General features: G+C 37.9%; 1 protein-coding gene across 3 annotated transcripts in view; it reads left to right on the top strand.

Moving 5' to 3' along the window:
* The first annotated feature begins 6,632 nt into the window (after positions 1–6,632).
* Positions 6,633–25,612, top strand: part of LOC127435954 (beta-1,4-galactosyltransferase 4-like) — a 40,551-nt gene continuing 21,571 nt past the window's right edge. For 2 of the 3 annotated variants that reach the window (XM_051689819.1, XM_051689803.1), the window contains exons 1-4: positions 6,633–6,716; positions 9,863–10,461; positions 21,637–21,869; positions 24,701–24,888. In XM_051689819.1, coding sequence (XP_051545779.1) covers positions 10,143–10,461; positions 21,637–21,869; positions 24,701–24,888 — 740 coding nt within the window. In that variant the 5' untranslated portion in view covers positions 6,633–6,716; positions 9,863–10,142. The remainder of the gene's footprint in view (positions 6,717–9,862; positions 10,462–21,636; positions 21,870–24,700; positions 24,889–25,612) is intronic. The other variant, XM_051689810.1, reaches the window with a different exon arrangement.

Here is a 25,612-nt window from a genome sequence, read left to right as displayed (position 1 = left end):
AGGGACTGGGTACGGAGGCCTGGGACGCGGCCACAGATCAGGGACTGGGTACGGAGGCCTGGGACGCGGCCACAGAGCAGGGAGCTCTGGGTGGAGCTGTGGGTGGCTTGAGGGGCGGAGCCGAGGGAGGCTCAGGGCTAGGAGCCATTAGTGACTGGGAACTGACCTCCGTGGTCGAGAGCACTGGCAGCGACTGGGGAACGACCTCCGTGGTCGAGAGCACTGGCAGCCACTGGGGAACGACCTCCGTGGTCGAGAGCACTGGCAGCCACTGGGGAACGACCTCCGTGGTCGAGAGCACTGGCAGCCACTGGGGAACGACCTCCGTGGTCGAGAGCACTGGCAGCCACTGGGGAACGACCTCCGTGGTCGAGAGCACTGGCAGCCACTGGGGAACGACCTCCGTGGTCGAGAGCACTGGCAGCCACTGGGGAACGACCTCCGTGGTCGAGAGCACTGGCAGCCACTGGGGAACGACCTCCGTGGTCGAGAGCACTGGCAGCCACTGGGGAACGACCTCCGTGGTCGAGAGCACTGGCAGCCACTGGGGAACGACCTCCGTGGTCGAGAGCACTGGCAGCCACTGGGGAACGACCTCCGTGGTCGAGAGCACTGGCAGCCACTGGGGAACGGCCTCCGTGGTCGAGAGCACTGGCAGCCACTGGGGAACGGCCTCCGTGGTCGAGAGCACTGGCAGCCACTGGGGAACGGCCTCCGTGGTCGAGAGCACTGGCAGCCACTGGGGAACGACCTCCGTGGTTGTGAGCACTGGCAGCAACTGGTGAGTAGGAGCCCTTCTTCACCTCCTCTTCTTCCGGACAGCTGGGAGCATTGTTACGGGGACGGTCGAGGCTACTGACATTGGCATTGGCTCTGGGATGGTCGAGGCTACTGGCATTGGCTCTGGGACGGTCGAGGCCACTGGCATTGGCTCTGGGACGGTCGAGGCTACTGGCATTGGCTCTGGGACGGTCGAGGCTACTGGCATTGGCTCTGGGACGGTCGAGGCTACTGGCATTGGCCCTGGCTCATTAACCGTGGCAGGCATGGGCACTGATAATCTGTGAGGAATGGTCTTCATGGATCTACGTACCTACATCAGTGGGGGATCATTCACTTTAGAAGTGAGTGCAAAAAATAATGGGGTAAACTCCGTGGTCTTCGAAGCAGGCGGCGGTGGTGGCACAGGGTTCCCGACTCTCAACTTCCATAAACTGAGGAGCAGGTCAGAATTTAAAAGCATAATGCACATTCAGGGTTTTCAAGTTACTTATCTTGCACATCCAGAGCAGATCATTGATAAACAGGTAAGTTACACACAGGTAAGTAGTTTTCTTCTGCAGCAGAGCAAAAGGTGAGTCTAAAGTACCTTCATCAAGGCCAGACACTGACTGAGTGTGATTGTAAGGTTTAAATGCAAGTCCAAACAGGGTGGTGATGAGCTGCAGGTGTGCATGATTAACACTCAGGCGAGTGAGAGCGGGTGACTGACGGACTGAGGGAGAGAAAGCAGAGTGTGGCGTGAGAGAGGGAGTCCAGTGGATCCGTGACATGTGGGGTTTGAGGGATCTTCTATCAAAATATTAAAACATTTCATTAAGACTTCATCAGTCGAGGGCACTTGAATATGAATATTAAAATATAAGATCAACAGTTCATTTTGAAGCTGAATGACAGCAGTCCAGTTTTTGTGTTTAAATATTTTTACATTCAGAATATATGGTACACAGGAGGCCTTTTGAATAAAAACACTGTATGGGGGTTCATGGGTGTCCTCTGATTTGTTTTATTTTGATAAAAAATTAAAAAATCTGAATGGACCATTTTTATATTTTCTTTAAAGTGAAAATCTACAAACAAACAAACAAACAATTTACATAACAACAGTGAAGCATTAAAATACTTTTTGCTTAATATAAGTATAAATAGGCTTTCTTTGCCACCAGGGCAGTTTCTAGGCATATTACTTGGCCAGGTGTCAGATAACTAGCACAAAGATTTAGACCTCATCCGGATTTAATTGTCCTTAGGTCCGGATCCGGACCGGAGTCCACCTGTTGAGTACCCCTGATATAGAGTATATAACATTTTCATTATAAATCTTGACATCAGCCGTGTCCTTGGCAATCATGATTTCAAGCTCGTTCTCAGAACCCAGTTCTCAGTTGGTTTGACATTCCCTAACAAATATGAAAATTCTGACATAAACTCACCCTTATATCATTCCAAAGCCAAATGAATTTTGTATTTATTTATTTATTTTTTGTGGCAAATTTTTTTTCCACACCCTGAGAGTAGCTTTGTACTGTTGGTTTCATGACCAAATCAAGTCAAGTCATTTTTATTTGTATAACGCCTTTCACAACACACATTGTTTCAAAGCAGCTTTACAGAAAATCATGCACTAACAGAAAATGAAACTGTAATATCTAGAATGTCTCATATCCAGTGAGCAAGCCAAAGGCGACTGTGGCAAGGAACACAAAACTCCATAAGATGTTGTTTAATGGAGAAAAATAACCTTTGGAGAAACCAGGCTCACTGTGGGGCCAGTTCCCCTCTGGCTAACATCATGAATATAATGCCAATATTACTTAATTATGTATAGAGCAAGTCATGGTTTAAAATTATTAAACTAAGTAAGTGTTAAGTGTCAGTGTTTAAACAAAGATTTTGTAAAAACTGTAAGATTAATGACTAATGTCTTTGAAGTTCATCCTGGATTAACTGCAGAAGTTCTGGATTAACTGCATTGTCCTTTGTTAGTTGGCTGATGAAGGGTATTGTTGGCAATTAATTGATAGTCTATGTATTCCATTATAAGAGTGTAGTCCATCATTAGACCGAGGTGATGCAGGCAGAGATCAGTGAGGTGCATCGCAGTTCAACCGGCCGGTCATTTCGGTGAGGTCTGTTTCAAGTCCAAGGTTTAGGCAATGGCATATGATGTATCCCATGCCTTATGGTTGGAGCTGTCATCAGTTCATCCTCTGAAGTCCATCGTAATAGACTGAAGTTATGTTTGGCTGGCACAAGCTGCATTTAGTCATCATCACTCAGAGACACGTAGCAGAGGAGTCCAACACGAAACAGGAATAGAGCTGGATCCAGCCGGTTCTGGTGACCTCAGGATAGGAGTCCTGAGGTTGAGACAGGGATAAAAATAGAATAATATTAGCATAGATGCCATTCAATTTATTGCAGAGTGATAGATCATGATCAATGTTTCTGGTTCTGGCAGATCTAACTAAAGCAGCCTAATTGTGAGTTGAAGGATAAATTAGGTGTATGCCCAGCTAAATAGATGAGTCTTTAGTCTAGACTTAAACTGACTGAGTGTGTCTGCATCTCGAACAGTGTTAGGGAGACTATTCCTATCCTTAGGACATGTCCCAAGAGTCCCTGGAGAACTGGCTAATTATAGACCGATTTCAAATCTCCCATTTATGTCGAAAATACTAGACAAGGTAGTGTCCACCCAACTATTTTAATTTCTACAGAGAAATGTTACAAATGACTTGCTCTTATCATCTGATCGTGGCTGCATTTCACTTCTAGTGCTTTTAGATCTTAGTGCTGCATTCGACACGATAGATCATGACATTCTCTAGAATAGGCTAGAGAATTATGTTGGCATTTGTGGACTTGCATTAGCATGTTTTAGGTCCTGTTTAGCAGACCGCTACCACTTTGTCTATGTAAATGAGGAATTTTCAAACCAAACAAAAGTTAAGTATGGAGTGCCACAGGGATCAGTTTTAGGGCCTCTGCTTTTCTCCTTATATATTCTTCCCCTGGGAGTTATTATCAGGAATCGTGGAATAAGTTTCCACTGTTATGCTGACAATACCCAACTTTATATTTCTTCAAATCCTGATGAAATTTCACAGTTCTCCAAATTAGCAGAGTATATCAATGAAATCAAAGATTGGATGGCCAGAAATTTCCTTCTTCTCAATTCCGACAAAACAGAGGTACTAATTATTGTACCAAAAACCTCTAAAAACAAACCGCTTAAATATAATTTGATTCTCGATGGATGTACTGTTACATCATCTTCAACAGCGAAGAACTTAGGTGTTTTATTTTATACCAATCTGTCCTTTGACAATCAAATTACCAATGTTTGTAGAACAGCATTCTTCCACCTAAGAAATATTACTAAATTACAACGCATGCACTCTGTTGCTGATGCCAAAAAACTAATTCATGCATTCATGACCTCAAGACTAGATTATTGTAATGCATTGCTGAGAGGATGTCCAGCAAGGTCAATAAATAAATTTCAATTGGTTCAAAATGCAGCATCCAGAGTGCTGACTAAATATGATCATATTAGACCCATTTTGTCATCGTTACATTGGCTACCTGTTAAATTTAGTATTAATTTAAAAATTCTGTTTACTACGTACAAAGCTTTGAATGGTCTAGCTCTGCAGTACTTAAGTGACCTTCTACCATGCAATATTCCATCACATTCATTACGATCGCAAAATTCTGGCCTATTAATAGTTCCTAGAATATCTAAATCCACAAAAGGAGGTAGATTCTTTTCATATTTGGCTCCTAAAGATAGCGAGGAACTAATACTATTAAGAAGAGGTTCTGAGATTACAGGGAATGCCTCTTTTAAGAGCTTAGTTGGTATTGGATCTAACATACATGTTGTGGCTTTTGATGTTTCGATAAGTTTTGTTAGCTCTTCATGACCTATGACAGCGAAGGATTGAAGTTGCACGTGAGGAAAATTATGAGACACTGTTTTCTGAGGTACTGTGACAGATGATTGCATAATTCCAATTTTATTTCTAATTATTTCAATTTTATCAGTAAAGAAATTCATGAAGTCATTACTATTGTGCTGCAACGGAACATCTGGTTCAGTTGAGGCTTTATTCCTAACCAATTTAGTCACAGTACTGAATAAACACCTAGGATTGTTGTGATTATTTTCTATGAGTTTGCTAAAATATGCTGACCTGGCAGCTTTTAGTTCCTTTCTGTAGCTACAAACACTACCTTTAAATACCTCTAATTTTGCATTCTTCCACTTGCGCTCCATTTTCTGAGCTGTTCTCTAGAGATAGCATGAGTGTGATTATTGTACCATGGTGCGGGGCTTTTCTTTAATCGAAGTGGGGTGACACTATCAAGAGTGCTAGAGAAGACTGTATTTATATTTTCTGTTATTTCATCAAGTTCTTCTAGACTTTGGGGCTTATAGAGTGTATGAGATAGATCTGGAAGATTATTAGTGAAGCTATCTTTAGTGGTTGAAAGAATAGTTCTACCTGAACAATAGCATGGTGTAAATTGAGTAACATTAGCTGATCGCAGCATACAAGAGACAAGGTAATTATCTGAGATGTCATTGTTCTGCGACAGAATTTCTATAGTATCAACATCAACTCCATATGACAGAATTAAATCTAGCATATGATTATGGAGATGAGCTGGTCCTGTCACATTTTGTCAGACTCCAAGAGAGTTGAGAATATCGATAAATGCTAATCCCAATGTGTCATTTTCATTATCTATGTGAATGCTGAAGTCACCAACAATTAAAGCTCTATCTACAGTAACTACAAGATCTGTTAAAAAAATTGGTAAATTCACCAAGGAAATCAGAATAAGGCCCGGGTTATCTATATACTGTAGCAAGGGTAAAAGACGACAGTTTTTTTTATTTATAACTGACAGTGTCACATTAAGCATTATTAGTTCAAAAGACAAACTTATATCCTATCCTCTGAGTAACACCAAAAACTTCACTGTAAATTGCAGCAACACCTCCTCCTCGACCCTTCAGGCGAGGCTCATGTTTATAACAATAATCTGGGGGAGTAGATTCTTTTAAACTAATATATTCATCTGGTTTAAGCCAGGTTTCGGTCAAACAGAGCACATCCAAAATATGATCTGTAATAATTTCATTTACAATTAGTGCTTTGGTTGAAAGAGATCTAATGTTTAGTAGCCCTACCTTCATACGATGTTTATCTTTAATTTGTTTTATTTATTTATTTATTTTTTCATGTTTTTTTCAAATTGTTTCTAAATGATTTAGTGAGTTTTGTGTTTGGTAGTTTGGAGAACAAACACAGTCTCTATGTGATATCTAGGTGATACAGTCTCTATGTGTTGTAGTTTATGTGACCTGTATGACATAAATCAGTAGTATTTGAGCAGTTTAATTAGTAAACAATCAATTTATTTTTCTGCATTTGAAGTTAACTTCTAGCCAAATTTTTGTGTTGGCATGTCCAAGACTAATCCAGCTTTTTCTCTGAAAAAAAAAAAAAAAAAGAAAAATTCTGGAGGCTTGCAGAGCACGGTCAAACATAAGAGACTAATTTGTAGGGTTCATAATGTTCATAACTTTCAGAAAAATAACAACAACAACAACAATTATATTATTTTCCTGTGACAGTACGTACACCGTTGGATATTGCTAGTAAACTAATTAAATAAACTAGTGAGGGTGTTAAAAGTGTGTTTTAAGAGAATTTTCTTTATAAAAGTCAACAGTGCTCATAATAACCCACAGAAACACCCGCGTAGAGAATGAGGTTTGGATCATACGGTTTTTGCGCAGAGGCTGTATGTGAATGCGTCAGTGACGTCACTCGTGCGTCCGTGTTTGCGGAAGCACTGTATGTCATTGCATCGGTGAGCTTCATTTCGGCGAGACTGACGGCACAGCTGTGTTCACAACCGTGAGTCGTTATAACATTTAATTATTTTCTCTTTTATCATAAATATGTGTGTGCCCTTCTAAAAATACTAATAAACAAGAGCTCACCTGCGCACCTAGCACAGTAAACTAGCTTGTGGTCGGTTAATACTACATGAATAAAGTTTAATCGCCAGCCTCTTTTGTGAAACTGCTATCAGACACCGAGAATCACACTGACGTACAGTCTCATAACAATCTATAAAACTTTAACTGAATTAAACTGAAGCAGAATCAAATACATCTTTAGTTGAATCGTCTGAAATAAAGCGCATTTTACCTCGAATCGGTTGTTACCCAAAACGCATAATTATCAGATCAAAATCGCTTTTAAATTTCTGCTTACGTGAAATAAAATGATTTACAAAAGAGGTTTGAGAACGCAGAATAAATCGTGGTTTATTCTGTCGTAAAGATGATCTCGTGTATATACAACAGAGATACTTTCTCAAGTCGTCTTGTTGTTGTAATTTGATTTAAATGTAATTGCTTATTTTAATGGAAGATGAACCGATATCAAATTGTTTAGGTTTACAAAACAATATACAGTTATCCCAGTGAGTTATACACCATTGTTTATCTTATACCATAGACCGGGGGGTTGTCAACCTTTTTTGACCCAGGGACCCCATACTCAGACTCTCAGCTAGCTCAGGGACCCTCAGTATAAAAATGATACATTTTCTCTTTTTCACTTTATAATAACTTTTATGAAGAACTTTAACAAACAGTATAACATTATGCTTAACAAGTGTTGACTAACTGCCACCGTAGAGAGATTTACATGTTTTAAATCATGTAAAATGTGTTTTACAAGCAACAAAATCAAACAAAGATAATATTAGACATTGTTTCTTTCAACTTTAAAATAAAACTTACATTTTATATATATATATATATATATATATATATATATATATATATATATATATATATATACAGCTCTGGAAAAAAATAAGTGACCACTGCAAAATGATTAGTTAAAACAAAAATTTTCATTTTAATCAAACCTAGATATAGTAAATCCAGAGAAACTGATAATTTTACAGTGGTCTCTTAATTTTACAGTGATATATATACACACACAGTACACTGTATATTAAACATTTAGAAATATAGGAACCCCCTGCAGTACATTTGTGGACACTTGTGGACACCTTGCCATATAAATCATAATCATTGATCATTATCATAAATGGCTTGACGTGGCATGGAATTATCTGCTAGCTCACAGGACAGGAGAAGGTCCTGTTAACAATTGCCCTTCAGGAAACAGATAATGAAAAGCACACAACAGACTTAAGCCAGTGAAGTATGTCAACAAGAAACATGAGACGGATGAAGGGTGGAGGTGATGGCAGACAGTGTGTGTGGAGAGGGAAATTAAACAGTATTGTTCAAGGTTATAAACCTGAGGAATGGAACAGTAGTTTAGTAAGGAACTAGTTGAAGTGAAAATGAGTGATTTTTCCTTTTTCTTTCTTTTTTCTATTTTTTTTCTACAAAGATTTTAGGTGGAAATGTATATTTTATAGTATACTTGTTTAATTTATATCTAAAATAATAATATGAAGAATTTATATGAAGGTAAAATTTTAGATGCTGTAACTGGTCAGCATTTCTTTTAGGTTTTTCATCATTTTTAGTCGCCTTTTAACCATTTACCTGCATTGTGGCAAAAATTGTAAAAGAACAAATATTCCATGTAGTCTCTCCATTAAAGACCCCATGTGATCAGTTTTCATACCTGTGTTGACATATACTGTTTGTTAAATACTTTGCTATCACTTGGTATTTCTAGTTAGAAGTTGGTGTTGGAAGCGGATAGGGCCGAAACGAATAGTCGATGTTATCAATAACGTCGACAATAAAGTTTTTTTGCAGTAATCGCCAGAATAGTCAATTAATCGTTCTAATAATTGTTAGATTAGTAGATTATCAAAATAATCGTTAGTTGCAGCCCTAGTAGCAGATATATCGAATATTCAAAATATATTAAAAACTTATGCATTTTCGTGAATATCGCAATTATTTTAATGTGCTTTTTGTTTGGACATTAAAGGTATAGTTCACCCAAAAATGAAAATTCTCTCACGATTTACTCGCGATCCTGGCATCCCAGATGTGTATGATTTTCTTTCTTTTGCAGAACACAAATGAAGATTTTTAGAAGAATATCTCAGCTCTGTAGGTCCTCACAATCGAAGTGTGTGGGTGCCAAAATTTTGAAGCTACAAAATCCACGTAAAGGCAGCATAAAAGTAATCCATACGACTCCAGTAGTTAAATCCATGTGTTCAGACACGATATGATAGGTGTGGGTGAGAAACAGATCAATATTTAAGTCCTTTTTATCATAAATTATCCTCTCTGCCCAGTAGGGGGCAATAAGCATTAAGCCTGTGAATCACCAAAAACAGAAGAAGAATGAGAATGTGAAACTGAAGTGGAGATTGACCATGCAGGGAGAATTTATAGTAAAAAAAAAAAAAAAGACATACATATTGATCTGTTTCTCACCCACATCTATCATATCGCTTCAAAAGACATTGATTTAAACACTGGAATCGTTTGGAGTACTTTTATGTTGTGTGGATTTTGGAGCTTCAAAATTTTGGCACCCATTCACTTGCATTGTATGGACCTACAGAGCTGAGAAATTCTTCTAAAAATCTTGGTGTTCAGCAGATGAAAGAAAGTCTTACACATCTGGGATGGCATGAGGGTGAGTAAATCATGAGAGAATTTTACAATTTCATTGTAGAGAGCATTTGATTGGTGACAAATTTTGATACACCCTTGATTGCATCAAAATTGCTCTGTTTTCCAGGAAGAGAAAATCAATAAATGTTTTAATGTGAATATTTGCTAAAATTTAATTTAGCAGTACACTTGTGTATAGATGGCTTCAAGGCTAACAGACATGGATGAAAAACCACAAAACTTCAAATTTGATTTCATTAATAAAATTTCATTTTCTTTATTTTAATTTCCTCAATACGATGTCATAAAAGAGTCACATAATAATGATAAAAGAAACAGAAAATAGATGGACTGTTGCATGTTACATTGCAGGATGCTGCTTTTGTGTCAAGTAACCTAATAATTTTTTTCTTTTCTGCTTTACAGCTTTTTTAGGAAAAGTCATCTCACAGAAACAGTTCTGATTTGTAATTCCCCAAAACAACATTTTTCCACTCCAAAAAACAAGATGAACAACAAAATTAAACAAAAAACAGAATTAAGAGGCCTTTGGAGGAACTATTTACAACTTTAAGAGTGACTTATTAACTTGAAGCAGAAATTCCTGTGGACCAAGAGACAAATGTCTCTTTTCAGGACTTGTGTTTTTCCTCCCATCCTCCTCCGTTTCTGTTCTATGGACTTCACCTCAAACTAAAGTCCAGTCATGGGCGTTTGTCCCTCTGTGTCCAAGATCATGCGGAAGGGGAAGTGTCTCTTTCTTCTGGTGTTGTGTCTTTGCATTTTAGCGTGGATTGCAGCATTCTTGAATGATGATACAGTGAAGGCCGTCCAGGAGCGGCCGAGTCCTTTCGAGGTGAAGAGTGGGGAGGAGTTTCCAAAGATAGATCTTGAATCGGAGATGGCGCAGAGCGTAGAGGAGCATGTAGAGGAGCATGTAGAGGAGCATGTAGAGGAGCATGTAGAGGAGCATGTAGAGGAGCAGTTCCCCAAACAGAGCTGCCCGGAACGTTCGGCCCTGCTCCGTGAGTGTTAACCATCCTGATTTTATCTGTTAATAATGTTTTAATGGATTAATCTCACACTGATGTCGTTCCGACCTCGTATTTTCTTTCTGCTGTGAAACAAAAAAGCAGATGCTAGGCAGAATGTAACTGTTTTCTTCTGCTTTTAAATTTACACAGAAATTTAAGACATTGCTTACTTATAACTAGGGCTGTCATGATTACTCTATTTAATTTGATTACTCAATTAAAAAAGTTCCTTGATTACAAAATTGCAGAATCGACCAATCGAAAATAAGGCAGAAGTGATGCAGTTCACGGACTAGAGTCCAAACACATACACACACAAGGGGTGTCAGCTGTGTGACAGCGTTTCACTTTAGATTTGAAAAACAATTCAGGACCAGAAAAACCATAACATCACTTCAGAAATGCAACCGAACTCAAAAAGATGACATCCAGTTTCCACAGACCCGCTGTACACACGCGATAAGCTCATCTGCTTGTGATTTGCGGTTCTGCACGTCCAGATGCGCGAGAGAAGGTGAGCCATTCATTTCTGCGCAGGACATGCTGAATTAAGCAAAAAACACATTGGAATGCACTCTAAACCTATTTATCTACATAATCATTTGTAGTATAGGCTTTTAAGAAGCAATATAAAATAATGTAATGACAAAGACGTCCGTCGGACTTTTACACGCATTGACAGATACACAAACACTTTCTACTCTGTAAATCTGACTGAATCCATATGATCTAATAAGGTTATTTTCTGCAGATTATAATTTGTGTTCTGTTATGTGTACAATTACCATTTAAATGTAAATGCAATCTTCCTCATGTAAATTAGATTTCATGATGATTAAGTTTGTAATAGTTCGCAGTACCCCACTTCTGCTAAATATATTATAGTTTATGGCCATTATCACAGATCAAACTCAATGTGGGTAGTCAGAGAACGTTATTTACTGAATAAAGCCGCAGCTCTGTATGCTGTCAGTCAAAGCTCAACATGAGCCGTTAAAGCCACACAGCTGTGAGTCCCGTACCCACAGACACAATATAAAGCTTTGGCTTACCTGAAGGAGAAATGAGTGGAAACATGCATCTCTCAATGACGTGATTACTGTTAATATTGTATTCCATGTTGCATGTACAGTATGTGATAAAAAAACAACAACAAACCAATAAAATGGCTTTTTAATCTCCGTATAATGTTAACCATGAATGGAACTCATCCTCAATAAACAAGATTGGTAAGCAAATTTTACGGCTCAATTTCAAATTTCTACACTGAAAAAAAGACATTTCTATTGACTGCTAGTCATGATGTTTCTAAGTTTCTTTAAAACATAGAAAACTACTGTAAATGTGATGAGTGGATTTTTTAGAGAAAGCACTAAAAAAAAGCACTTTATAGCTCAGACAAATAACATGTCTGAAAACTTCTTTCCCAACATACAGATGTTAGGTTAAAATGTACATGAAAGTACAAGGTAAAGTGTGTATTTTAGGTGCTGTGACAAGGCAGCATTTCTTCAAAGGTTTTAAAGATCTTAATCACCTTTCAGCTTTTTTCTAGAAGTGCAAATAAACTATTGTTTTAGCTAATATGAGGTTGTGGAAACAACAAATTTAATAATAATATATTATATATGTATATATAGCTATACAAGATCATAAAATGATGTTTAAAATAGTTAGATGAAGAAAGTGTCACACAGTAGGACACTGATGACAGTGCTTAAAATGTCATTTCAATTACTCGCATTACTATGTGTAAATTATTTTTTGTTGTTGTTTTTTTTTTAATCAATGAAAACAAAGTTGGCCAGAATATGTACATATATAAATATAAACAAATATAAATACAGTGGTGTGAAAAAGTGTTTGCCCCCTTCCTGATTTCTTATTTTTTTGCATGTTTGTCACACTTAAATGTTTCAGATCATCAAACAAGTTTAAATGTTAGTCAAAGATAATACAAGTAAACACAAAATGCAGTTTTTAAATGAAGGTTGTTATTATTAAGGGAAAACAAAATCCAAACCTACATGGCCCTGTGTGAAAAAGTGTTTGCCCCACCTGTTAAAACATAACTGTGGTTTATCACACCTGAGTTCAATTTCTCTAGCCACACCCAGGCCTGATTACTGCCACACCTGTTCTCAATCAAGAAATCACTTAAATAGGACCTGCCTGACAAAGTGAAGTAGACCAAAAGATCTTCAAAAGCTAGACATCATGCCGAGATCCAAAGAAATTCAGGAACAAATGAGAAGGAAAGTAATTGAGATCTATCAGTCTGGAAAAGGTTATAAAGCCATTTCTAAAGCTTTGGGACTCCAGAGAACCACAGTGAGAGCCATTATCCACAAATGGCGAAAACATGGAACAGTGGTGAACCTTCCCAGGAGTGGCCGGCCGACCAAAATTACCCCAAGAGCGCAGCGACGACTCATCCAAGAGGTCACAAAAGACCCCACAACAACATCCAAAGAACTGCAGGCCTCACTTGCCTCAGTTAAGGTCAGTGTTCATGACTCCACCATAAGAAAGAGACTGGGCAAAAATGGCCCGCATGGCAGAGTTCCAAGAGGAAAACCACTGCTGAGCAAAAAGAACATTAAGGCTCGTCTCATTTTTGCCAGAAAACATCTTGATGATCCCCAAGACTTTTGGAAAAATACTCTGTGGACTGACGAGACAAAAGTTGAACTTTTTGGAAGGTGTGTGTCCCATTGCATCTGGCGTAAAAGTAACCGCATTTCAGAAAAAAAACATCATACCAACAGTAAAATATGGTGGTGCTAGTGTGATGGTCTGGGGCTGTTTTGCTGCTTCAGGACCTGGAAGACTTGCTGTGATAAATGGAACCATGAATTCTGCAGTCTACCAAAAAATCCTGAAGGAGAATGTCCGGCCATCTGTTCGTGACCTCAAGCTGAAGCGAACTTGGGTTCTACAGCAGGACAATGATCCAAAACACACCAGCAAGTCCACCTCTGAATGGCTGAAGAAAAACAAAATGAAGACTTTGGAGTGGCCTAGTCAAATTCCTGACCTGAATCCTATTGAGATGCTGTGGCATGACCTTAAAAAGGCAGTTCATGCTCGAAAACCCTCCAATGTGGCTGAATTACAACAATTCTGCAAAGGTGAGTGAGCCAAAATTCCTCCACAGCGCTGTAAAAGACTCATTGCAAGTTATCGCAAACGCTTGATTGCAGTTGTTGCTGCTAAGGGTGGCCCAACCAGTTATTAGGTTTAGGGGGCAATCACTTTTTCACACAGGGCCATGTAGGTTTGGATTTTGTTTTCCCTTAATAATAACAACCTTCATTTAAAAACTGCATTTTGTGTTTACTTGTGTTATCTTTGACTAATATTTAAACTTGTTTGATGATCTGAAACATTTAAGTGTGACAAACATGCAAAAAAATAAGAAATCAGAAAGGGGGCAAACACTTTTTCACACCACTGTATATGTAAAACACAATAAACATACCTCTTAAAGTGTCGAACCTTGCAGATATTTTGTAGATTCATTTCTCATATTTTCACTCTATGCGAGTTTGTTGCATCTTTATATCTGCAGGGTTTTAATTCCTTCTCCAGGTTATTCTTGAGAAAAAGTGAAAAGAGCAATGCTTTGACGAGCGCTGTTTCTGTAATTCTTTAAACAAAGTAAGCTTCAAAGACTCAAATAGCTACAAAGCAATATTTTTCATGACTTATTTTCTGCATGTTTATCAGTCGTGAGCATTATTCAGCAAGCCGCACTTCAGCTCCCAGAAATGCTTTGCGGTATGTATACATTATGCATATGACTTTGTACTGCTCATAGCTTTACTGTTTGCCAATTTTATTAACGCTGCTGTTATTGTATTTGTTGTTACTTGCAGTTATTTGTCATTTAGTGATTATTCAGAGCTCATCTTATACTTAATATGTTGTTTTTGGTTGTCACCATTATTGTGATTTGTTTGTCAAATAATGAGATCCACACAAGGTACGGAGTTGATGCACTCATACGGATATGTGCTCCGATGTGTAAGAAATTTCAAATAAAAGTCATTACATTATTTCAAAATAAAAGCCATTGTATTGGCTTGTCTTGCAGAGTTTATTACATTTTTGCTTGTTATGAGATCCACGCGGGCATGTTGGAGCCCAGGGTGGCCTCCTATATCGCCTGTAGGACGGGCAGGTACTTGTGCAGCAGCAGGCTGGCCCAATTTACCCAGCGGCCCACCGGAAAAATGCCCGGTGCTCCCGATGGCCAGTCCGTCCCTGTTTCCAAGGCCTGTTTTCTCATATTTGAGTTGTAAACTGAAATATCTAGATCGTGTTGAACTAGTTAAAGAAAAAGTAGATCTTGCATTTGAAAAATAAAGGTGGGCACACCTGAAGTAGCCAATCTATGTCAGCTTGATATTGCCAAAAGTATTCGCTCACCCATCCAAATAATTGAATTCAGGTGTTCCAATCACTTCCATGGCCACAGGTGTATAAAATGAAGCACCTAGGCATGCAGACTGCTTCTACAAACATTTGTGAAAGAATGGGCCGCTCTCAGGGGCTCAGTGAATTCCAGCGTGGTACTGTGATAGGATGCCACCTGTGCAACAAGTCCAGTCGTGAAATTTCCTCGCTACTAAATATTCCACAGTCAACTGTCAGTGGTATTATAACAAAGTGGAAGCGATTGGGAATGACAGCAACTCAGCCACGAAGTGGTAGACCACGTAAAATGACAGAGCGGGGTCAGCGGATGCTGAGGCGCGTAGTGCGCAGAGGTCGCCAACTTTCTGCAGAGTCAATCGCTACAGACCTCCAAAGTTCATGTGGCCTTCAGATTAGCTCAAGAACAGTGCGTAGAGAGCTTCATGGAATGGGTTTCCATGGCCGAGCAGCTGCATCCAAGCCATACATCACCAAGTGCAATGCAAAGCGTCGGATGCAGTGGTGTAAAGCACGCCGCCACTGGATTCTAGAGCAGTGGAGACGCATTCTCTGGAGTGACGAATCATGCTTCTCCATCTGGCAATCTGATGGACGAGTCTGGGTTTGGCGGTTGCCAGGAGAACGGTACTTGTCTGACTGCATTGTGCCAACTGTGAAGTTTGGTGGAGGGGGGATTATGGTGTGGGGTTGTTTTTCAGGAGCTGGGCTTGGCCCCTTAGTTCCAGTGAAAGGAACTCTGAATGCTTCAGCATACCAAGAGATTTTGGACAATTCCATGTTCCCAACTTTGTGGGAACAGTTTGGGGATGGCCCCTTCCTGTTCCAACATGACTGCGCACCAGTGCACAAAGCAAGGCCCATAAAGACATGGATGAGCGAGTTTGGTGTGGAAGAACTTGACTGGCCTTCACAGAGTCCTGACATCAACCCGATAGAGCACCTTTGGGATGAATTTGAGCGAAGACTGTGAGCCAGGCCTTCTCGTCCAACATCAGTGTCTGACCTCACAAATGCGCTTCTGGAAGAATGGTCAAAAATTCCCATAAACACACTCCTAAACCTTGTGGAAAGCCTTCCCAGAATAGTTGAAGCTGTTATAGCTGCAAATGGTGGGCCGACGTCATATTAAACCCTGTGGATTAAGAATGGGATGTCACTTAAGTTCATATGCGTCTAAAGGCAGGTGAGCGAATACTTTTGGCAATATAGTGTGTATATATATATATATATATATATATATATATTTTAATTATAGACCTGCTTTGGGTGTCTGTTGGCTTTAGATATTGTTTGCACAATTGTTTTGTTTTTTTGTTATTCAGTCATAGAGTGCATCAAAATTTAGGCAATGAATGTAGATAATATAGATTTCCTGTATTATCTCGATCTTCACTTGATCTCGGGATTCATTCTTTAAATCTGAAGATCAATCTTTTAATTTGCTAAGTTGAGCACAGAGATCCTTTAACTGCATTTTGAAAGTAAAAGTTTGGTTTGAGTCATTCCATTTAATGTATTCAAAGATGAGATCCATGCAATCCATTTGTCATTGATAATGTCTCTTTTAATTATTCTCTATTGTAGATGAATAAATATCTTAACCTGCAACTTTCTCTTTTCGTTTTGTACATTAGGGATATTACAATATTAATGATAATGTTAAATGCTATTTAGCCTTTGGTACACATGTTTGGTTTTGTGTTGGTGAAGGGGTACATGAGCCTTAAGGCTGATTTTTGCTTCTGCATCTACCTGGTACTACTCTGTGTAGTGGCCAAAGTGTTGGTTTGCATTTATAGTTCTGCATCGGTGTGTCTGCGTCGTTCTGTGAGTATAGTCAAAATGCTAACAATATATTTAATAAATAAACAAAAGCAATGTAATTTCTGGATTCAGAAGTATCTATAAAATTATTGTAGGATCAAAAATGAGTTCTAAGTATGTGAACATGTTGAAATTTAGGCACATATTATTTATTATACACGTTGCCTGCATTGCAAGCAAAAAATAAATGAGGAACTTACTGTATGTTTGCTCTTGTGTCTCTTAAATAATAATACATAAATATTTTGGCATACCTTTGACATTCCGTGTTGAAAAAGAATTGTCAAATTAATTAATAACTATTTGCCTGAATAACACAAATTGGGTGTCATTTAAAAGACTTACAATGCATATAGGCAATATAAACAACTCATCAGGTGCTTTTTAATGTGCTGACAAAAAGTATTCAGTTTCCATAACTTATGAAATAAGATTATTTACTGAACGCATACTGTCAAATATACGATCAAATCATCATGCCGATCGGAAAGTTCGGCATGATATTATTTCACTCAAGTCAAATTAATATCAAGTAAAGGCCCGGAGAAAAAAGCTTTTAGAGTTTATAAGCTGTAAACGGATATCTTTTGTCAGGTTTCACTTGTAACTTCATGAAACACAAACAGAATTAAAAAAACAGGAGATCCTCCCAATTGAGACAGTTGACGAGATCAAACTCGTTAAACTCTGATAAATTTTCGCGCTGATACAAGTACACCATTCACACACATTATGGACTAATTGCAAAAAATGTATCATTTATTTTTTGTTCCTTCTTTGTAATGTAATTAAGCATGTAATTTTTTTTTTTTCTCTACTACATTCCATTACAATATACAGATCTGAAATGTAGGTGGCGCTATTATGCATTTTAACCCTCACATATGTGCTCATCCATAGATATTCAGTCTAATTTTCAGTTTATGCACCACCCTCATTGTTTCACTGAATATCTTGGCCTTTGAGTGGACTAGAAGCTTAATTTAGGTGTCATTACAAATCTGAGATCTTTGCGACGATATATAACATTTTATCATCAATAGTCTAATTAATTAAAATGAATTATTATGATGATTTGTTAAGCATGCTTTTCCTGCTGGATGGCATATTTTGTTTTGGACATCTAAGATATAACATTGGATTATTCAGCCAAGCAAGCTCACAGCCAAGCAGACTCACAGACAAGTAAAATGGCAAATTTTTTAGACAACTGTCTAAGATAAAAGCAGATATAAAGTTTTTAGCTATTTAGGGCTTACAGCAGCAATGATTGGTGCATAAAAGAGATGTATGTATTTGATGACTTACAGAAATAATATTTCATTTTGTGATTCTTTTGAAAATCTTTCAAACTGTGGGATTAGGGCAACAAACTGTATAGTCACATTCCTGAGAATGAGCGCTTTAATTTGAGATATGACTTGTCCATTTAAGTGCTATGTGAAAGACTTTTGTATTCCTATTCATATTTTTACCCCATTACCTCTAGGGGGCACAAATTTGCGATGCAAATTTTTTCAGGCCTTTTTTGTTATTTTGTATAACATAAATGCAAAAGTGATGGCATTCTCTGAAAAGTTCAGATTCTAAGCTTTCAAAAGATACCTCATAGGCCTGACCTATGTATACGGGGAATTTAACGTTTTAAGTGTAAACTTTTTCTGCGATATAGCGCCTCCTTGTGGACCCGCCGGCTGGTTCATAGAGTTTAAGGGGTTAATGTCCCGAGTCCACATACAATGTAATATAATGCATAGATAATAAAATTAAACTTGGGTAAAATACAACACTGCCTCAAATATACTTGTTATAGTCCTGGGGGGTGGTCTCTGGTTAAAGTGGAACAATCACAGTTGTTGTGGCCTGCGTTGATACGACGCAGTTACATTTTTGAAGAGGTGCACGTCAGGCTACGCCGTAACCATTGTAGCTACGTGTACCTACGCCATAGGTTCGACGCAGAAGTATAAATCGGCCTTTTCTGATGGTGCTGTGAGGGTACTCACGGCAAAAAAGATTGGGAAACACTGCCGTATTGAAGGCTTTGCATCCCATTTTGAAGCGTAAAAGGGTCGGACAGCGAGACTCTTGAGGAGGACCCCAGTTCTGTAAAATGCTTTCGTGTCCTGTATTCGTGTGAGACCTTAAATACATCGCAACCAGTGTGTTGCTGCACTGTAGCACATCTCTTTGGGTTGGTAAAGCCAATGTCTGTATTTTAAAAGAGGTTTTCACTACTTTGGCTGCCCTGTAACATATACAGTGATCATTCCTATGCTGTGGTCCCCTTATAGACTTTACCTTCCACTGTAACAGTTTCAGAGGGCTGAAAAAGGTATAATAAAGTGGTCTTTCTGAACTCACTTTTTAAGTAATTTTTATGGGAAATTCAGTTTTTTTAAAGTCCTACCGCGTGGTCATCGTAATTTTTTCCCTTCGAATTGCCCTGTGAAGACGTTATTTATGCTGTTCTCATTGCAACACCTGATGTAACAACTCGTTGCGCACAACGAATGACGAAAAAACACAAAATCCAATCTGACCATTCAGACTAAGACGCATTAACAGGAATCTGATTTTAATTGGATTCCAAACCAACTACAAATGTGGTTTAGATCAGGCTTGTAAAAAAAAATGGCCGTTTTCCAATCAGTGGGCATTTTTAAAACGGGATGGGCGTTTTTCAACCTCTTTATACAATTTGCCTACTACATTGAGATTCCCTCAAACTCCCGTCCCGGTTTGAAAATGGCCACAGATTGGGAAACACCTATTGTTCCACAGAGACCTATAGTTAAAAAAAATCTTCTTTTTTTTTTTTTCCTGCTGTTGTGAAGCATTTTCCTGTATGCATCACCTAGTGTCACTTGTGCACAAAAATAAATGAATAAAAATGATTGAATAATCCATGAATAAATTTCACATTTTCCTGTTTGTTATTTATTTGCTGCTGATTCATTTTAGATACAGTTCCTGAATATGTATAAGTTGGTATATTTTTGGATTATTTATGTGTCATAGTTCAATGGAAAAGTAATTTATTACTGTTGATAGTTATATGTGAGGCAAAATAAGTTCATCAGCCATAACATGATAACACTGAAATGCATGGCTTCTCAACACTTCTGTTTACAAATGTGTTTACAAAAAGGCTTCTTATTGGATCATTAAAGGTAAACACCATATTATGTGACTACAGTTTACTTTACAGAGCGCTTAAGAATTACTAGCTAAGTCTTACGTTAAGAACAAATGGTGCAACCGAATTAAGAACGGAGTTAGTTACAAACTAACTAGTACTTACTAAGCTCCTAGTGTGAACTGTACATCCCAGTTTAAGACTGCTGGTGCAGTCCTACCAAGATGATTATCAGTTTGAATTTCGCTTTGTTGCTCACACAATTACTTCAAAGCGCACAGTTCATATGGACTACTTTTAAGGTGTTTTTTTGCTTTGCAGTGTAAATCAGCATCCACTTTCGTTGTATGGAAAACAGAAGCTCAGACATTTGTACATTTATGCATTTGGTGGACGCTATTATCTGAAAGAAAATTATTCAAGGCATACATTTCCCTGGGAGTCAAACTCATAATCTTGGTATTGCTAGCGCCATGCTCTTCCGGTTGGACTGCTTTTTGTTTTTCCAAGGAAGGAAGAAAATAATATGGCTTTGGAACAACATTAGGTTAAGTAAATAATGGAGTTTTTAATTTTTGGGTGAACTATTCCTTTAACAAACAATTGTTTTTACAAACCTTAGATCTTTGCTACATGAACTGTTAATAGTGGGCAAAGATACTGAGGGAAATATTTGAGAAACTCACAGCTGCCTCTGTGTGAATGTCATTGTTTACACATTACTGTTTTCCTTCCACAGCTGCTTGCTAATTTTGGGCTCATCTCCAAAGATGGGGCTCTGTAATTAATGTGGGCCCCAGCTGGTGCCATATATAAGGACTGCACCTGGTCCATGGGCCTTTCACTTACTTGTGGCTCTGTATACATGCCTGTTTATGGGTAGTTGACAAATGGACTTCAACATAAAGATTTTAGGTTTTGTGTAAGGGACGGTGTATCTTTTAGATGCTGAAACTGCTCACCAGCTCTTTTAAGTTTTTTACTAACTTTTTAAATCCCTAATTTATTGCAGTGGACCTGTGGTGTGACAAATTATTTTTTATAAGTATGGATATTCCATGTAGTCCCTCAATTAAAGGGATAGTTCACCCAAAAATTCTCTCACCATTTACTCACCCCCATGCTGTCCCAGATGCGTGTGATTTTCTTTCTTCACCTGAACACAAAGTTTTTAGATGAATATCTCAGCTTTGTAGATCCATACAATGCAAGTGAATGGTGATCAGACCTTTGTAGCTCCAAAAATCACATAAAGGAAACATAAAAGTAATCCATAAGACTCCAGTGTTTAAATCCATATCTTCAGGTGTGGGTGAGAAACAATCTCCACTTCAACTTTCACTTTCAGATGTAAAAGTGAATGTGAAACCCAACCTTCTGCCAAACTAGCAAGCTTGAAAATGGCTTCTTTATGTCACGTTGGGCTCAAGATCAGCAAAAATTTCAAGTATCTCTACAAGATTGCCCATTTTTTTCACTCCAGGGGACTAAACATTCATGACTCAATGCATATATACTGTAGATCATAATAGTATTTCTATCCAATTTCATTTTGGTACATTTCTGTATTTCACAGTTCATGATGAGGACAGTCAGTTTGAATAATTAGAATTTTATGTTCATGGACAAAATCAGTGGACTTTGCTGTCCTGCTGAATTACGTAAATATAAGAGAGAAAATGCATGGTCCTTTTTCTTGATTTCAGAAAATTTACACATCGTGTTGCCCACCTTAATTCAGTTCTCTGTGTCCTGTTTCATAGGTGGCGCACTCAAGCTGTCATTTGATCCCTCGCTGACCTTGGGACAAGTAGAGAACGAGAACGCTGAGGTCAAAGAGGGTCAGTATAACCCCCAAGACTGTACGGCCAGACAGAGTGTGGCCATCCTGATTCCTCACAGGAACAGAGAGAAGCACTTGCTGTACCTTCTCCACCACCTGCACCCGTTCTTACAGAGGCAGCAGCTGCACTACGCCATCTACATCATTCACCAGGTAGACAAAACTGACCCATCAGCCCTGGGTTTTTTTGTTTTTTTTTTGCTAGGCAATAATTTGACAGTGGGGAGCATCAACTGACGGGGAGAGTGTTCCAGAATTAAATTAGTGCTGCTGTCTGATAACAGGTCGGGTGTTCTGGTAAGTACTGTGAGTGCGGGCGGGTGCGGGTTTACAAAACAGAACCCATGCAGGACTCTGCTGGTAGATATCATACAAGGTTTTATCATGGCTGTGAGGTTAAGGGGCGATTGTAACTGTATGTATGAAATAAAAATAGTATGGCCTTTGATTCTTTAAAATATGTAATGAACAAGATTTAATTTAAAATATTTATTTGGAAGACTGTATTGACTTCTCAGCTGAATATGTTTTAGTAAAGAGGATTTAACTCATTAGAAAAAATTATAAAAGAGCCTTAATTATGTAGCCTTAATGTAAATGTAGTTTGGGTATTTTTACTTGTAGCACGTTTTTATATCAAAAGATATCATGTAGATTTGTAGTAGTAGTTTTTTTTTTTTTTTAATTGCCCCCAGTCTCCCCTACATCATAGAATTGTCAGGAATTGTAAAGGTGAATGTGTAAAGTTGATTAGCTGAGTGGCTGTTTTGTTGTCGGTGATCGTGTACAAATATACAACAGTCTTGCAGTGTCCCCATTCAGGTTCTGCCAGTAGCTCAGTAGATTGTGCATGTAATTACTGTTCTGCTCTAATAGACCTTTTTCACAGACTGTGATGATGCATTTCCGCCTTATTTATCAGCATAAATCTCGGAAAAAAAAATCTATTATATATTTTTAAAATATTGTGTGTACATTTTTAACATTATGCTTTGTGTTATATTACCCTGGAATTAGTTTTAAAAAATGAATTACCACAGGTGCGAGGGGGGTTCGATTACAGCTGCTGAGTGACAGTAAATTTGGCATCTTCTCCCATTTACTGTCTTAATCCACTGCTCTCTATTTTCTTCCTCTTCTAGAAAGTCATTCAAGCATAATAGTGGATTTTTTCTTTTGGTCTTGGAGCAAATGGGTAAGTGAAAATAATATTTGCTGTGATCTCCCATTCACTGCTGTCGAAGTTTACCCTGCAAACGTTTACTTCCGCGTTCCAAAACCCGGAGTGTGAAAAAGGTCTATTCTGCCCTCAACTGGTTGCTTTTCCATTCAGGAACAATTCATTTAATTTGCTTTTTATCATTCATTGTTATGAATGATTGTCAGATTTATATTGTTTTCATATTTTAGTAGGGTACATTGATTTTATTTTCTCCCAAAACACTAAATAGCAACAAAAACTACCACAGCACTTTCATAAACACCTGTTTGTCACTATACACTGCAGAAATGTCCTGATCCATGAGATCTTTGCGTGTGGTGTCAAAAGGTTGATTTTGAGGCAGTTTGATCAAATTTTTTATATTTTTTTAAATGTCGCAAATTTATGTAGCTATTAGCTAATTAAATTCCCTGAAATTATCACATTTCTTTTAAGACAAAATACTTATTTATCATTTTCAGTTTTGTTTAAGGTAATTAAATCAAACATTTTTCAATAACTGTCCAATAAGTGTAAGGAAAGTATTTGGGGTAAAAAGCCCCCATTGCAGGCGCTAAAGGCCCCTATTAAACACAGAGTTTTTCTTTAGTGTGGGGAATAGATTTGTTATGAAAAATGTTCAAAGTGGGCTCACATTGACTTATTCAATCATAACAGAGATTAGTTTGTTTATAGAATACATGAGATGTAATAAAATGCCAAATGTGTTTGAAATTAACAGGAAATGGTTGACTTTTTCTGAAGTAGTTATTTTGAGTAACCGTCATCTTAATTCGTTACTCAAAAAAGCATCTTGCTGTCGCAAAATTATTTACATTAGTTGATACATTTTGCACTGTAACTATTGCCCCAGTATCTACACAATATCACTTTAAACCCCCTAGGGGCCAAAGTGTAGGTAAAAGTCTCCCTCACCACCTTTTATTAAAAAGTGAATTTTAATCGAAACTCCTGTTGTAATTTCTTTTCACACAAATTATGTTGCTCCGTCAATATTCAATAAAAAAAAAAAATAATAATAAAAAAAAAAAATATATATATATATATATATATATTTTTTTTTTTATTTTTTTTTTTTTTACCTTGATACATTTTGTGACCAGAAAAAAGCAAAATTTTCTTAAGGGGTGTCTTTATCCCCATTGTACCCTACTCAGTGGATCACTGAATTGAGTATCTGTTAGGCCAATTGTTCTCAACTGGTGGGTCGTGGACTCGTAGCCCAAAAATATGTTGCTGGTCGGTTCTGATGGGGACAGCAGGTGGTACAAAAAAAATAATACTAAATGCAAATAATAAAATGCAACTAAACATATAATCGTGCATAGTTAGGATTGCAAAATAAATAGGCTAATCAGCTGATCTCAAATACCACATGTCCAATCAAACAGCAGTGTTTTGGCACAAATCCATCATTTAGTTGAAACTAGACGAAATGGGCAGAGGCCATCATGGACAGGAGCTTGACATGCCCTCATCCTAAAAATATGCAAGATAAAGAAAATATGATCCCAAATAAATTATATACAGGTTCACTTGCAGTGAGGATAGAACATGGTTTGTGCTGACCACAATATATCACAATATATTGCCTTTAAAAATATTACTGTAAGTAATTAATAATGGTTTAATATTCTATTAATGTTATGAAGCAAAACCAGTTGAGAACCACAGTAAGGTCATCTGAGCACTGACAAAATGATATACCTGAAGATATACAGAAACCTGAACATTACTGTATGTACATGTGTTTGTCTTGTAGGCTGGAGAAGCTACATTTAACAGGGCAAAGTTATTAAATGTTGGATACCTGGAGGCTCTCAAAGACCAGAGCTGGGACTGTTTTATCTTCCATGACGTTGATCTAGTTCCAGAGAATGATCAAAACTTATACATGTGTGAGGAGCAGCCCAAGCACTTGGTAGTGGGCAGGAATTCCACTGGATATAAGTGAGTAATAGTGTCTTTTGCTTAAGACACAGAAGGCTTTTGTATGTGGTAATTGTGCCAAATGTAACCATGGTGATCACTTAAAGGAATAGTTCACCCAACAATGAAGATTCTCACATTATTTACTAGGGCTGTGCCGATACAATCAAATATTTACAGTATATATTGTGATACTTTTTCTCATGATATTGTATCGATACTGTAGATCCATGTATCAGTATTTATATTCAACTATCTACATATTCATATTGTGTAAACACAACAAAATTGAAATACATGTATACTCCAGATTAATTGGAATTGATTTTTTAATCTAATCAAATTGATATTGTGATGTATCGCAATATATCGAATCGTGAAATGTGTGTTGCAGTATCATATCGTGAGGTGCAAGGCGATACCCAGACCTATTATTTGCTCAGCCTCATGCCATCCCAGATGTATATGACTTCTGCAGAACACAAGTTTTACAATTTTTAGAAGAATATCTCAGCACTTTAGGTCCATACAATGCAAGTGAATGGTGGCCAGAACTTTGAATCTCCAAAAATCACATAAAAGTAATCCATATGACTCTAGTGGTTAAATCCAAATCCAAATTATGGGTGTGGGTGAGAAACAGATCAACATTTAAGTCCTTTTTACTCCCTGCCCAGTAGGTGGTGATATGCATGAAGAGTGCGAAACACCCCCCCCCCCCCAAAAAAAACAAAAAACAGAAGAA

This window comes from Myxocyprinus asiaticus, chromosome 4, assembly GCF_019703515.2.
Source record: "Myxocyprinus asiaticus isolate MX2 ecotype Aquarium Trade chromosome 4, UBuf_Myxa_2, whole genome shotgun sequence".
Classification (NCBI taxonomy): Eukaryota; Metazoa; Chordata; class Actinopteri; order Cypriniformes; family Catostomidae; genus Myxocyprinus; species Myxocyprinus asiaticus.
The sequence above is the reverse complement of the archived record's forward strand: the minus strand, read 5'-3'. Positions and strand labels throughout refer to the sequence as shown.